The sequence below is a fragment of the Porites lutea genome, chromosome 9 (genome assembly GCF_958299795.1).
Source record: "Porites lutea chromosome 9, jaPorLute2.1, whole genome shotgun sequence".
Taxonomy (NCBI): Eukaryota; Metazoa; Cnidaria; class Anthozoa; order Scleractinia; family Poritidae; genus Porites; species Porites lutea.
In genome coordinates this window covers 17,812,300-17,825,867 of record NC_133209.1, presented here as the reverse complement: position 1 = coordinate 17,825,867, position 13,568 = coordinate 17,812,300, and the positions used below count along the sequence as shown (strand labels likewise).

The following is a 13,568-nucleotide window of genomic DNA, read 5'->3' as shown; positions in this document are numbered from 1 at the left end:
ACGTTCTCATTGTACTCAAACTGTTCTTGATCAAATGTCTGATGCAATTTTAATGGTACTTAAGGGCTGCATTCACCATTGCTAGAAAGTTAGGAGTACCACAGCCAGTCACTGGATCCCAGCCAGTGCTAGCATAAAACCCAATATCCCCAGGTAGACATCCTTCATTGTGCCCAGTAGTGACATCATACATTGTCGCAGCATTTTGATACAAAAAGGGGTTCAAGAATCCCAGTGTAGACTTGTTATTTTGTAACCGTGCATCATTTAGCAATGAGATGATGCCAGCCACTGTTGGCGTAGAAGCCGATGTACCATACACAAGTTTAAGGTACATGTTGTCGATGATCCAAAACTCATAACACACGGCTGAGATGTCAGGATACCCACGGCCATTTGGGTTGAAGTACGATGTGGGTGGAATGTGTGGCCCTGAGTTCAGATACTTTTCAACATCATCAGTTTGGTACGAAGGACGTGGAAATACATTACTAAATCCTCCACCACTAATTTCATGGCCATATTCAGCAGGCAAGGTGAAGGGGTCATTAAGTGCTGTTCCTCCAACGGTGGTGACATAAGGAGATGAAGACGGATACTCGGGACGGAATTTTGAATTTTCGCAGTCAGCGCCATCGTCACCACTTGCAAATAAAAATGTGAGCCCCCTTACACCAGCTTTTTGGAACTCTACATTGACCCTATTCATGTATGATACATCATATTCGTCCTCATAGCCACTGTAGCTAACACTATGCACCCATGGGACTTCAGAATGATTGCTTATATCCAGAAGCCACCCTAAAAATGGGTCTTGTGAGGACTCAGGAGTGCTCCAGATCCAGGTTGGTACCATAGCACCAAGACTCATGATATACTGGATGTCCAGGCTTGCTTCTGAACCAGGGGGGCCATTGTTTGGGCCAATAACCTTTGTCACGTCTTTCAGGTGCCTAAAGGAACTACCAAAAATGTCGAAGAATGCCTTTAGGTCTGCAGGACTGTAATACTGTTCCAGAAACGATGCAATTGACTGGCGGTTGTCAGGATGAGTTCCAACAACATCATACACCTTATAGCGCTCTCGTAAAATATCAGGATTGACCGAGCTGTAGATAAGATCTCTTTTTAACATGTTCTCCGAAAATTCACGATGAAGAATCTTGGGCGACGAAGGGCCTTTTACGGCTGGAAAGTGAAGAACACCACCCACAAAGTCTACATGCGGCACAATACTTCTCGGAACAGAGTAGTGCTGAAGTGAACGAACCACGGGCTTGGAAAGTTTTGCGTGCTTAAAACGGTGGAATTTAGCACCAACAAGCATCGCTTCGGCAGATTTGCAGGACATTCGGCAAATCATGAAATCTTTGGTGAAAATAGTATGGCAGTCACTCGATTGGACGTCATGACTTCTGAGCCACGCCTGAACGTTTGAAATTGTGGTTTCTGATGGCGCTATCAACTGCGTCAGTTTGGACAAGGAGAGGTGCTTTCCATACTCCTTAGATCTTGGATCAGAGACTTCCCAGAAGACACGTTCCAAGGTCTCCACGTTACTTTGCTTGAGAGCAAAGGTCAGAAATATTTCTTCCGACGGTGGCAGTCGCTCAAGCTTTTCCCAGCCTTGCACTTGCCAGGCTTTGACATCATGGCTCTTTTCCAGGACGACGTACTCTTCGGTTCGTGACTTAGAGAAGTAAAGACTGAGAAAGGTAAGATAAATTAAGATTAACATGGAGTTGATCCCTTTCATCTTGAAGAGCTTCCGAAAACTGGAGGAATTGTGTGACTGTCCCGGGAACATATAAGTCCATCAAGAATGATGATCGATGCAGGCTGTTGTCATAACTGTCACAATACGTTATTGACCAATTAGAATGATTGAAAATGGCTGTTAGGGCATATCTACCACTCGAGGGACATCAGTTTTAACATTCTTAATATAAGAAAAACGAAGGTCAGTAAAGTTTTGTAATTTTTTAACTCGTTTATAATGCTTTTCTACTACCTTACAGTGAACGACGAACTCGTTTACGCGTTTTCGCTGGGCTAATACACATACATTTTTCCCTTGGTTACATGAATCAATTATGTAAATTAGGCTAAACTGTCAAAACCTGACGTGTTGATGGATTATTACATCAGAGACGAATATTTATTTACTGATAATTTGTACATGAGAAATAGTATTTTTTTGGTGGGAAACAAAAGAATTGAATAATCATTTCATTGCGAAAAATAAAAAAAGATTAAAGACATTATTCAGAGCTGTCCTCTAGCAGCGCCCAGAGGCCTCCTGGCGCCTTATATTTTTACTCTTGGGCGACTAGGAAATCTCAGTTTTTTTTGCAGGAAAAAGTATATGTTGGGCACCCTAGATTTCACGATTTCAGAGTAGTGGGCTCTCTAGAATGTTTTTATTAGAGCACATCCTTGTTATTGCTAGCAAGAGAGAAGAAAAAGCTACAGCAGAAAAAGCTGGATTGAAGAAGGAACAAATATAATTTTAAAAGCTGCTTGATAAATATATTAAGGTTAAGGTTCCATGAGCAGCCAGTTCAAGGAGCTTCCAACTGAAAATGTAACAAATTCTTGCAAGATCTAGGAGTAGCTTGTTATCGATTTTATGATAACATTGACAACGAATTGTGGAGTAACCTAGAAACTTTGTACAATTTTCCGATCTTTCGTTTTGATTTGAAATATTCGATATTAACGGTCTATGTTGCTAACACAGCAGCTGTGAAGCATCTTATGTGGTGGCAGTGCAATATGAGGTCAGTATCTGCTTTTCGTGGCTAGCTCTTACAACAAAGAGGTCTACTTAATTATCTGATGAGCGAACTTCCATTTCGTCTTCAAACCGCCAGCTGCTATTATAATCTTGTCTGTAGCTTTCTCCATTATATATTCTGAATGAAACCTTGCTAAGTTTCCTTTGTTGTCTGGCATTGGTAGGAAGTTTTTCAAGTTTTTCGCGAGAGGGACACTGCCTCCTTCAATGACTTTTCTTATAGGCCTAAATGCTTTTGTATGCCGCTTCCTTGTGTCAGATTGATAGTGTCTTCTCTGTATCTGTCAAAGAACACACAGATTTGCTGATAAGCCTAGCGAGCCTGCTCGAGAACCTATTTGTTCAGCCTGCTTTTTTGCTACATTTTGCTACGTCATACAAGTGATAAAACGTTGGAGCCTTGTTGATGTGCATGGTAATGTAAAAATCCAGTTAAGCTTAATTTTTTCCTTTACTTTCAATCTATACGTTACAAATTCCCAGTTGTCTCTCTCCATATTCTAGGGCATTTAGAAGGGAATTCTGAATTTCGTCTTTGCGAGAAGGGTGCTTATTTTTTGAAAACAGATTAAACTGCTTGAAGATTGTGCACAGGGATTCTTGGTCTTAGTTGTCGCGCACTATTCTTCCAAGACACTCTCAGCCAAGATAGTGTCTAGCTGTAAAATTTAATTTATAACTCAAGCTAGATATGAACAGCATTGCGAAAATGCTTCACGAGCTCCTTAGAGTGTACGACTTGATGAAAGGTGCTACCCCGCCCAGTATGCTTGGGGGTTAATTTTTAACCACCACTACGCTATAGATGATGCCCTAGGCTTGGAACAAATTCATATTTTGCCAAAGGGAAAACCCAAAGGAGCGCTTATCAGCTGTGGCGTCAGCAAATTTTCGAAGCAGTCCCGACTCATCACAATGGGCTGATTTAGCAACAGAACGGCAACGCCATTTGACTACGGCGCGCGCAAATCAAACTACTGGCTTGACCAATGGCAGAGCGACAAATTGGGCACCGGAAGTCGAGTTTAGTCCTTTCCGCGCGCTTTCCCGTCGTCAACTGACGTTCCCCTCCTGTTGCTAAATCAGCCTAATGTCCGTCTCTAAGTTGCTGGCGAGTGTGATCTGATTTCAGCGGGGGCAAAGTACCATCTGGCAAGTTTGCATTCTTTCTAAAGGTCTACAGAGAAAACACAGTCCCCAGCAAAAAGTGAAACCCTACTGCACTTATCTGGTTGTGCAATGAGCTATAGTATGCAGCGGAGAAAGGTTAAGTTATTGAACTGACATATGCCTGGGAGAGGTATTTTGTTCTAGCAGAAAGGGCAGAGACTTACGGAGACGAAGAGCGACGTGTTATCCATAGCCTGACTATGTGTAACATAGGAAGAGGCAGGAGCTTCGTTATCTTCCTTTCATTCGTCGGCATGTTCAAGGCATTTTCGCTGTAAACGTTCACGTTCTTCTTTGCTCGTAGACTGGGCATAATAGTTGGAGTGCAATAGTATAGAAATATCATTCCTTCTAAGTGCATATTCCAAACGATCAATCACCTCCGGGTTGACATCTCTGTACTTTTTACGTTTCAAATTAATTTTTTCCCAGAGTTCTCTTCAGAGTAAAAACCGCCTCCACGAAGCCCCGTTAAGTTCTAAAATGGCATTTTTAAATGGAATTTTCAAAAGCACCTTTTTTTGAGCATTGAGCGGAAGGGTAACAAAAACGTTTAGACAAAACTCTAATATAATCATTCAGTTTCTTTAGGCAATTTTCTGCACGTGTGCATATCGCCTAAAATCAATTCTGATTATAGTTAAAAACTCGTACGATGCAGAGTTAAATTATTCAAAACTGTGAAGTATTTGCGGTTATTTAGATTCCTCTTATACTGTGAACTTACAGCGGATTTGGGCATTTTTGTGTAACTATTTGTGACGTCATTTCACCGCTAAACTGACATTTTATTCTTTGGTAACAGGTTTATCCGGTTTATCCATAATAAGCATGAAATGTTGATTAAGATTAAAGCAATTACCAGCTTTTACCAACAAAACGCCTCTGGATATGTTTTTGACCCTTGTTTTTCACATTCTCGCCCTGTTTACAAGATGTAAGAACACGTCAGGGAGTTTAAGCAACGACGTTTTTGAGCGACGCACGACAACCGGAAGAGGGCTTTTTTGTCTTTTAATATACCCTACAGGCGCTACCAAATTTGTATGCTAAGTATCTTTACACTTTTAGAGACGATTTGCCTAAAAATTTGTTCAAAATACACAAACTGATGAATGTTCGACGAAGTGTCTCCGGAGTGGGTACGCCTAGAATTTACTAAAAACATCCTCGCTCACCCGTGTTACATTGCAGTTTCAGTGAGGAACATGACCCTTGTTACTAGAGCATTAAACCTTTCATAGGGAGCTACTAGTCGTTATTTTTTATGATTTAAAAATAAAAATTGCTGTCGCAAACAAATTGTGTTAGAAACATTTTATGATATATTAATCTACCTTACAACGTTCTCATTGTGTACTCAAACTGTTCTTGATCAAATGCCTGATGCAATTTTAATGGTACTTAAGGGCTGCATTCACCATTGCTTGAAAGTTAGGAGTACCACAGCCAGTCACTGGATCCCAGCCAGTGCTAGCATAAAACCCAATATCCCCAGGTAGACATCCTTCATTGTGCCCAGTGGTAACATCATACACTGCCGCAGAATTCTGGTACAGAAAGGGGTTCAAGAATCCCAGTGTAGGCTTGTTATTTTGTAACCGTGCATCATTTAGCAACGAGATGATGCCAGCCACTGTCGGAGTAGAAGCCGATGTACCATACACAGCTACAAGGTACAGGTTGTCGACGATCCAGAAGTAATCACAAGCAGCTGAGATGTCAGGATATCCACGGCCATTTGGGTTGAAGTACGATGTGGGTGGGATGTGGGGCCCCGACTTTAAGTATTTTTCAACAACGTTATTTTGGTACGAAGGACGCGGGAAAACATTACTGAATCCTCCACCACTAATTTCATGGCCATATTCAGGAAACAAGGTGAAGCGGTCATTAAGTTCCGTTCCTCCAACCGTAGTGACGTAAGGAGAAGAAGACGGATACTCGGGGCGAAATTTTGAATTTTTGCAATCTGCGCCATCGTCACCACTTGCAAATAAAAATGTGAGCCCCCTTACACCAGCTTTTTGGAACTCTACATTGACCCTATTCATGTATGATACATCATATTCGTCCTCATAGCCACTGTAGCTAACACTATGCACCCATGGGACTTCAGAATGATTGCTTATATCCAGAAGCCACCCTAAAAATGGGTCTTGTGAGGACTCAGGAGTGCTCCAGATCCAGGTTGGTACCATAGCACCAAGACTCATGATATACTGGATGTCCAGGCTTGCTTCTGAACCAGGGGGGCCATTGTTTGGGCCAATCACCTTTGTCACGTCTTTCAGGTGCCTAAAGGAACTACCAAATATGTCGAAGAATGCCTTTAGGTCTGCAGGACTGTAATACTGTTCCAGAAACGATGCTATTGACTGGCGGTTGTCAGGATGAGTTCCAACAACATCAAACACCTTATAGCGCTCTCGTAAAATATCAGGATAGACCCCGCTGTAGATGAGATCTCTTTTTAACATATTCTCCGGAAATTCACGACGACGAACCTTGGGAAAAGAAGGGCCTTTAACGGCAGGAAAGTGAAGAACACCACCCACAAAGTCTAAATGCGGCACAATACTTCTCGGAACAGAGTAGTGTTGAAGCGAACGAACCAGGGACTTCGTAAGTTTTGCGTGCTTAAAACGGTAGAATTTAGCACCAACAAGCATCGCTTCAGCAGATTCGCAGGACATTCGACAAGTCATGAAATCTTTGGTGAAAATAGTATGGCAGTCACTTGATTGGACGTTATGACTTCTGAGCCACGCCTGAACGTTTGAAATTGTGGTTTCTGATGGCGCTATCAACTGCGTTAGTTTGGACAAGGAGAGGTGCTTTCCATACTTCTTAGATCGTGGATCAGAGACTTCCCAGAAGACACGTTCCAAAGTTTCCAAGTTACTTTGCTTCAGAGCGAAGGTCAGAAATACTCCTTCCGACGGTGGAAGTCGCTCAAGCTTTTCCCAGCCTTCTTCTTGCCAAGCTTTGATATCATGACTCTTCTCGAGGACGACGTACTCTTCGGTTTGCTGCGTAGCGGAGCAAAGACCGAGGAGGCTAACATACAACATGATTAAGTCGGACTTCATCCTTTTCATCTTGGAGAGCTTCCGGAAAATGAAGGAATTATGTGAATGTCCCAGGAACATATCCTCTCACCAAGAATGATCAATGCAGGCACTTGTCAAATGTGTCTGAGAAATGACATTGGCTCAACACATTTGTGAACTTCTCTGCACGTCATTCCTATATTAATATTACATCCCGGACTTTTCTTTTCATCACAATTTTAAAAATAGTATCCTAAAAGCGTAAGAAGGTTGGGTAGAGAGTTAGCAAAATCGCGGATCGAACAATTTTCCTGCAATCAAAGAAACGATCGCTATTTCGGCACTCCATACTACGTTGCCGGGAGCAAGACGGTGATTACGCCAATGCTAATTTACGTCAGTTATAAGGTGTTTCGATACAGTTTCTTGGAGACCATACCGATGTTTTTCAATCGCCTAAAAGTGATTTTATCCTTGTCCGATCGCCACAAAATTTTCACCAGTGATTAACTGTGATTCTAAGTTTGTCTAAATGCAGTTTAAGGTAAAATCGATATAACTATGACAACAATAAACAAAAAACTTTGAAATCGATTAAATCCGAATTTTGAAAAATCCAGACGTGCTACTGAAAATCCGGTACAAGTGTTTAGCAAATGGCATCCGTGAAAAGTAATCTCTAAAAAGGCTCGACAGAATCAGTCTTTTTAAACCTTATTACACAATGTTCATGTTGAATACATTAATGCCTGAAAATTTCGTTGAGATTGATTCACTGCAACACCTTGAAATTTCAAGACCAACCTTGCCTACCAAGAACCTCGACCAAAAATCTGCATTACTACTTTCACTGTTTTGACGTTATGCTAATTTTTCCAAATTAATGCTCACCATACATACCTCCATGGCTAGTACATTAATTGGTATGACTTTTATTACATATTTTGAATATAAAACATTCACAATGTTTACACTGAAATGTACTAGCCATGGAGATATGTATGGTGGGCATTGTTGTAATGCGAATTTATGGTCCGATAAGGTTTAAAAAGTCTGATTCTGTTTTAGAGATATACAGAAAAGAGCTAAAATTCCCTACGATTTTCTAAAGTTTTATTTTTTCGATTTTCACTTCTTAGGTTAAGCTATTTTTCGTAGAAAAAGGAAACCTAAAATGTTCTGATTCAAAAATTCGATGGAGAGAGGAATCGGAAAAATTATTACTTTCGTAAAACTTTTAAACTGTGCATCTAAAATTTTCAAGAAAATAATACTGAAGCCGGCCCTTGTAATTTCGAAAAGACTCGAGTTGCCCTAGGATGACCGAACTGATAATTTTATAGCGCCGCTTAGAACGTGATAGGTGAATCAATTTGTTAACAGTTGCTTCGTCAGCTACGCAGGGTACAACCATCGTAAAAAGTGTTCTCAATCTTAACAAACGGAATCCGCTGCGGTTATAAATGGGTCGACAACCGAGGTACTTTTTTTATTGAATAGCACGTGACCTTGGGGTCTTGTAAAATCCCCCCCCCCCCCCCCCCCCCACTAACCTTGGAGGAATTTTTCATCTCATTTCACATCCCCCTGATTGGCCTCGAGTCCTACCAATGGCTGGGTAGCCTGTGATCATTGCCTTCCAATATATGAGATGTGCATAAAACTTCATTGAGATGTGAAAAGTATGAAGAATATTGTCCTCTGGGAGAGTCTAGTCCTGAATACGACTGTTGTCGACAGTGAATGTCGTTTGGGCAACCTGTGTAGTGGTCATTCGCATGTCATTCGAGGAGTCACAGCACATATAAGTTATCAAAATATCAGTGACTGTCAACAACAGTCAATTCCAGGACTACCCAAACTTGAATGATCATAATCCACCCCGTTATGGTTCAAACGTTCAAGCCATTCAAGGTTTTACTTGATATATGATTTCACTGTTCACGGTCTCCTATTACAGGAGCCCATGACCGAGAGGGTGGGGGTCGGGAAGCGTTGTCCGTCATCTTCAAGCTAGGCTTGGTTAAGATGAACGCTTTTGCCGCTAATTCTCATCAACCTTTCGTAACAACAAGGGACTGTGAACAGTCTGTTAAGGTGTGATTTCGTAAACCAACTTCTGTTGCGTGGGGCGGGAAGCATTGCGTGACCTCCGGCTTGTCACAGATACTTGTTAATTGACCGTCACATCCGCAGAAATTTACTTTCCAATGCAGACTCAATATTTTACTTTTAATGTAATAGTCAATATAATTTTTTAGAGACGCTTTTGCTCGTGTTTCTGTTGGTGTCGTAGTACATGTATTAAACTCAAGATCTCTATATTCAAGCACAGGTGACCCATACGACCTTTAAGTTAGCCGTTGTCGCGTTAATAATCAATACGGACGACACGAGATATTTAAATAGCAAGGGCACCCGACGAGAATATAGTTTAAAACCACTTAAACATAGCATTGTTAAACGTATTTTAGTATTTAAACGGTAGATATAGGCATATTTTTATCCCCTAAAAATTTTTCATCTGTTCGGATTTCCTAGCTGAAAGTCTAGTGATCCGAAAATTATAGGGATCAAAACTTACCTTTTCGAAAATTCCAGCCAGAAAAAAGGCTCCCGAAAACTCTCGGTGACCTTTTTAGGGTAAAAATCCGTTAAAAATAGGCAATAAGACCATTTTTTAGATGTTCGAAAATCCTAGGAGAGGCAGGCAAGCAAGAAATTTTACAACAAATGTTCCGAAAATTCTAGATATCAAATCGTCCTCCGAACAGATATTTTCCGAAAATAAAAGATATATTTGAATAAAGAAGACTTACCTCTGATGTATTCCTTTGTGTTTTAGTTTGTATTCATTGCGTCCGCGGATATTTTACTCTTTATCAACCATTTAAATTGCATAATGGCTGGGGAAAGTTTCGAGTTTAGCGCGGAAAGATTAAGAACGTCGTGTACCTGCGAAAGGTCCAGCGATTTCCCTTGCATTTTTTGCCAAGATTGACACTTTTTAAAAAGAGAAAGCCTTTGCAACTGCAACATGCACATGGCATGCACTTGAGCTTCATGTTTTTTGCGTGTAACAACACACGAAACGTGACACTCAGGTCTGCTGCCCTCTGATTGGACAAAAACGCAAAAGTTTTCTGGTGCCAATAAAGGGTTCTTGTTGGGGTTCTAGTTATTTTTACCACTGGCGGGGAGCGGGGGGGGAGGTGCAATTTTTTTGGAAGTACACTCCCGGGTTTTCACCTATGCTGTCTGCCCTTGATGCCCTTAGGATACACCTAAATAACCTTGAGAGTGTAGTGTTCTTTACACCTTGTGATGAAGTGATGAAAATCATTAGTATTTGACTCAGGAAGGAAATGATGTCACCAGAATGAGTGCCAGTTTGATTTATTAAGAAGTCCTAACTATTTGACTTCACTTGAGGATAAAGAATCAGTGAAAACAACTCCATACCTCCAGTGGCAGAGGAGACTCCATGTTTTTTTACAGGGAGGCTCAACACAAGGTCCAACCCTCTACCCTTCAATAGAACATTTTAGACATAAAAGGCATCACTTTTGCATACCTTTGTTTTTTTAGGGTTAAAAATTAATGCTACATCTCTGAAGCATAAATCAAGTGCTTATTTCTTAACCTTTCATTATCTAATGAGACACAGATAAGGATGTGGTGTTTTTCTGCAATCTCACACCATGGTGTGTAAATGCTCCATCTTTTATATGTAATTACAATAAAACTATAAAGCTGGGATCGAGTTCTCTTGTCTTTTACGTGGCCTGATAAAATGTGTCTGTTACCCCTCTTAGGTCATTTCACAGCCTCGTACCCAGGCCTGTTCGCGCTATCCGAGTGAACAGAGGAGGCTTGGAACCGAGCGCGATAGCGATAGTCCTGGGTGAATTTTCCCGACAAGCTTGACAGGTGACGTCACATCCGAAATCGCCGAGGACGACTGGGAACGAGGCTGGTCATTTCACAGACTGCAATCTAAGATTTCCCCCAACCTTTCTTGTATGTTAACTAGGGAAGTCCCTACTCTTTCATATACCAGAAGAAGGTACCCCTTGGGGTAGACCACTATTGGGAGTACTCTCCCTCAACACTCCAAACTGACATTGAAATCTTACATTTACAAAAAAATGATTTTCACACATTTTAGGCTACAGAATTTCTGTAAATTTGTCCAGGGGCTCCCCTCATAAAGCCTACAAGGGTTTATTTAACAATTATTATTCCTCGAGCCCAAATGGGCTATAAGTCAATAGCAGCCCTTGTGGGCTATTGACTCAGAGGTAATGAGGACAAGAGGAATAACATTATAGTTTTAGTAAAATCCAACTAGTTGGTCAAAAATATCGAGACAAAACAACTTTAGCTAGTTAAAGCTAGACTTTAATCCTTTTTTGCTGCCAAAAAGACGGCGCTTTTCACTACTAGTGGGCTATAACATATAGCCTAGTAGAAGCTCAACCACTCAGAACACAGCATTGATAATAGACCACTAGCTGGATTTTACTAACTACTGAGAGCTCCTGCCCAGGTATAATTATTCCATGACTATTTATATTTTTATTAGTAGTAAGTCTGTGAAAGGGTAAATAAATAAATGACAAATGAGAATTTTGCCTATTGCAGAATCTTTGCAGTTTAACCGTTTGTTGTTGAACTCACTAAGATATTAATGAGGGAGTTCTTGTCATAACAAATAACCATGGAAAGAAAGACTTGTGAAATAATGGTACTGTAGTGATTGTTTGTACAGAGGCTCCTAAATGCATACCACATATTCACTACGTCACCCATTATTGTCAAAAAAAACGAAACAAGTCAATTCGGAATTCATCCACTCTTCAAGATGAATGATAAGAGGCATTGATTTTACAGTTATGGAACTTTGTTTTCAACATAACGATAAATAAAAACAAAGTAAAACAGCAGTTAAGTAAAGCTTAAAATCATTGAGCCACAACAATCTTGGGTTTGACAAACTCAATACAAACACAAGTTGATAGAACATCCTTAAGTTGTACTCGCATTGTTTAAAAAGTGAACTTTTCCTCGCATCACTCAACTGTACCAGAAGGTACATGTAACAAAGAACCGTCATGGACCATTTTCATACATGGTGCCAATTGAATATCTGAATTATTTTGTAATTTCTTATATTTATTACATTCACATATATGTTGTAGTTAATTTTTTTTATCTCACTAGGAAATCTTTCTCTTTTTGTTTGTTTTTGTTTTTGGGTATGGTAAAGTATGCTAATGAAGTTGAAACAAAAGAAAAAGAAAATATATCACCTGAGATAAAAAATAAACTACAACATATATCTGACTGAATTTATGTACACATGGCTTCAGTGAGTGTCTACAGGCCCTCGGCTAAGTATGTCCTAGGTACCAAGACTTTCACCCTCCCCACCCAAGACACTGGGTGAATGTCTGCACCTCCCACTGAGCTCTGCGATTATCATGATAATCACTCTCAGCAGAGGCCTGATTCAGCTGGCTAGGGCAAAATATGAAAAAATCACAAAGCTAGAATGTCTTCTCTACTTTTTCACAGTCAGACAATGCACCTGTTAGCCCTTTTGGGCCTCTTTACCTCCCAAAATGACAGATTCCATACCCCGGGGGTTTCAATAAGCACCGATGACCGACGAAGCGCATCGGTTATTTTACTCAGAGAAGTCAGCTTTTCTCCCCAAAAGAAGAAACAACTAGTGCCACCGATGTCGTAAACAAATAACCTATCATAAAATCTCAAAGAAAACGTAAATGCCCACTGGGTTTGGGTGATGCTCTAGTTATGCAAACGCTGTATTTCAGTCAATTCTGCACACGTTTCTTTGGACATTTAGATAGAATTTGTTCTCACTGAAATGCACGTTTGGTTAGTGCTTGTAAATTGTGTGGCTCATAATAACCTGAATGAAAACTACTTTTTCTTGAATCAAAAACACACTCTTTTGTCCTTAATTTAGTCCCCAGAATGCTGGAAATCGCATTTTTGGGGCTTTAAAATTTCAAACTTTTATGAGGGAGCATGCCCCCAAATCCCCCTAGAGGTACGGGATTAATGGCCCCTTGCTGATACAGTCGGGTATTCTATTCAAACCTGCTGGCTACTTCAATCATTACTGAAACCCCTGATCCCCTTAGATATGCTTCAACTCGTGAAATCCCTAACCATTCATATACCCGGGGCCTGCAAAAAGTACCCCTTTTGGGCACAGCCTCCCCCTTTGGGCCATTAAAGGGATGATATCCCCATGGTACCCACTTATCTAATGGCTAAAAAAGAGTGGGGTGGCATCAAAAATATTTTTTCTCAGCCCTGCAGGATTAAGTTTGGCCTAAAAATAAAGAAAGGACCAAGGGTCCCCTGGACTCCTCCTCTATGATTCAGTTATGTAATAAGAGGGGGCCTTGATCTTTTCCCCAAAACACCCACTGCTTTGGCCACAACCTTACTGAATTTCATAATTTCATACAGTATAAGGGAAACTCTACCATTTCATTAATTGCAAAATAAAC

General features: G+C 40.6%; 2 protein-coding genes across 2 annotated transcripts in view; both read right to left on the bottom strand.

Moving 5' to 3' along the window:
* The window catches only part of LOC140948135 (tripeptidyl-peptidase 1-like), a 2,129-nt gene extending 298 nt beyond the window's left edge, over window positions 1-1,831 (bottom strand). Inside the window, exon 1 of the mRNA XM_073397359.1 lies at window positions 1-1,831. This exon is cut by the window's left edge and continues 298 nt beyond it. Coding sequence (XP_073253460.1) covers window positions 50-1,807 — 1,758 coding nt within the window. The 5' untranslated portion in view covers window positions 1,808-1,831 and the 3' untranslated portion in view covers window positions 1-49.
* Window positions 1,832-4,757: 2,926 nt separating this feature from the next.
* LOC140947720 (tripeptidyl-peptidase 1-like) lies at window positions 4,758-7,167 on the bottom strand. Its single transcript, XM_073396893.1, has one exon. It carries the CDS (start codon window positions 7,117-7,119, stop codon window positions 5,362-5,364), a length of 1,758 nt encoding a protein of 585 aa, XP_073252994.1. The 5' UTR covers window positions 7,120-7,167; the 3' UTR covers window positions 4,758-5,361.
* Between the last annotated feature and the right edge of the window lie 6,401 nt (window positions 7,168-13,568).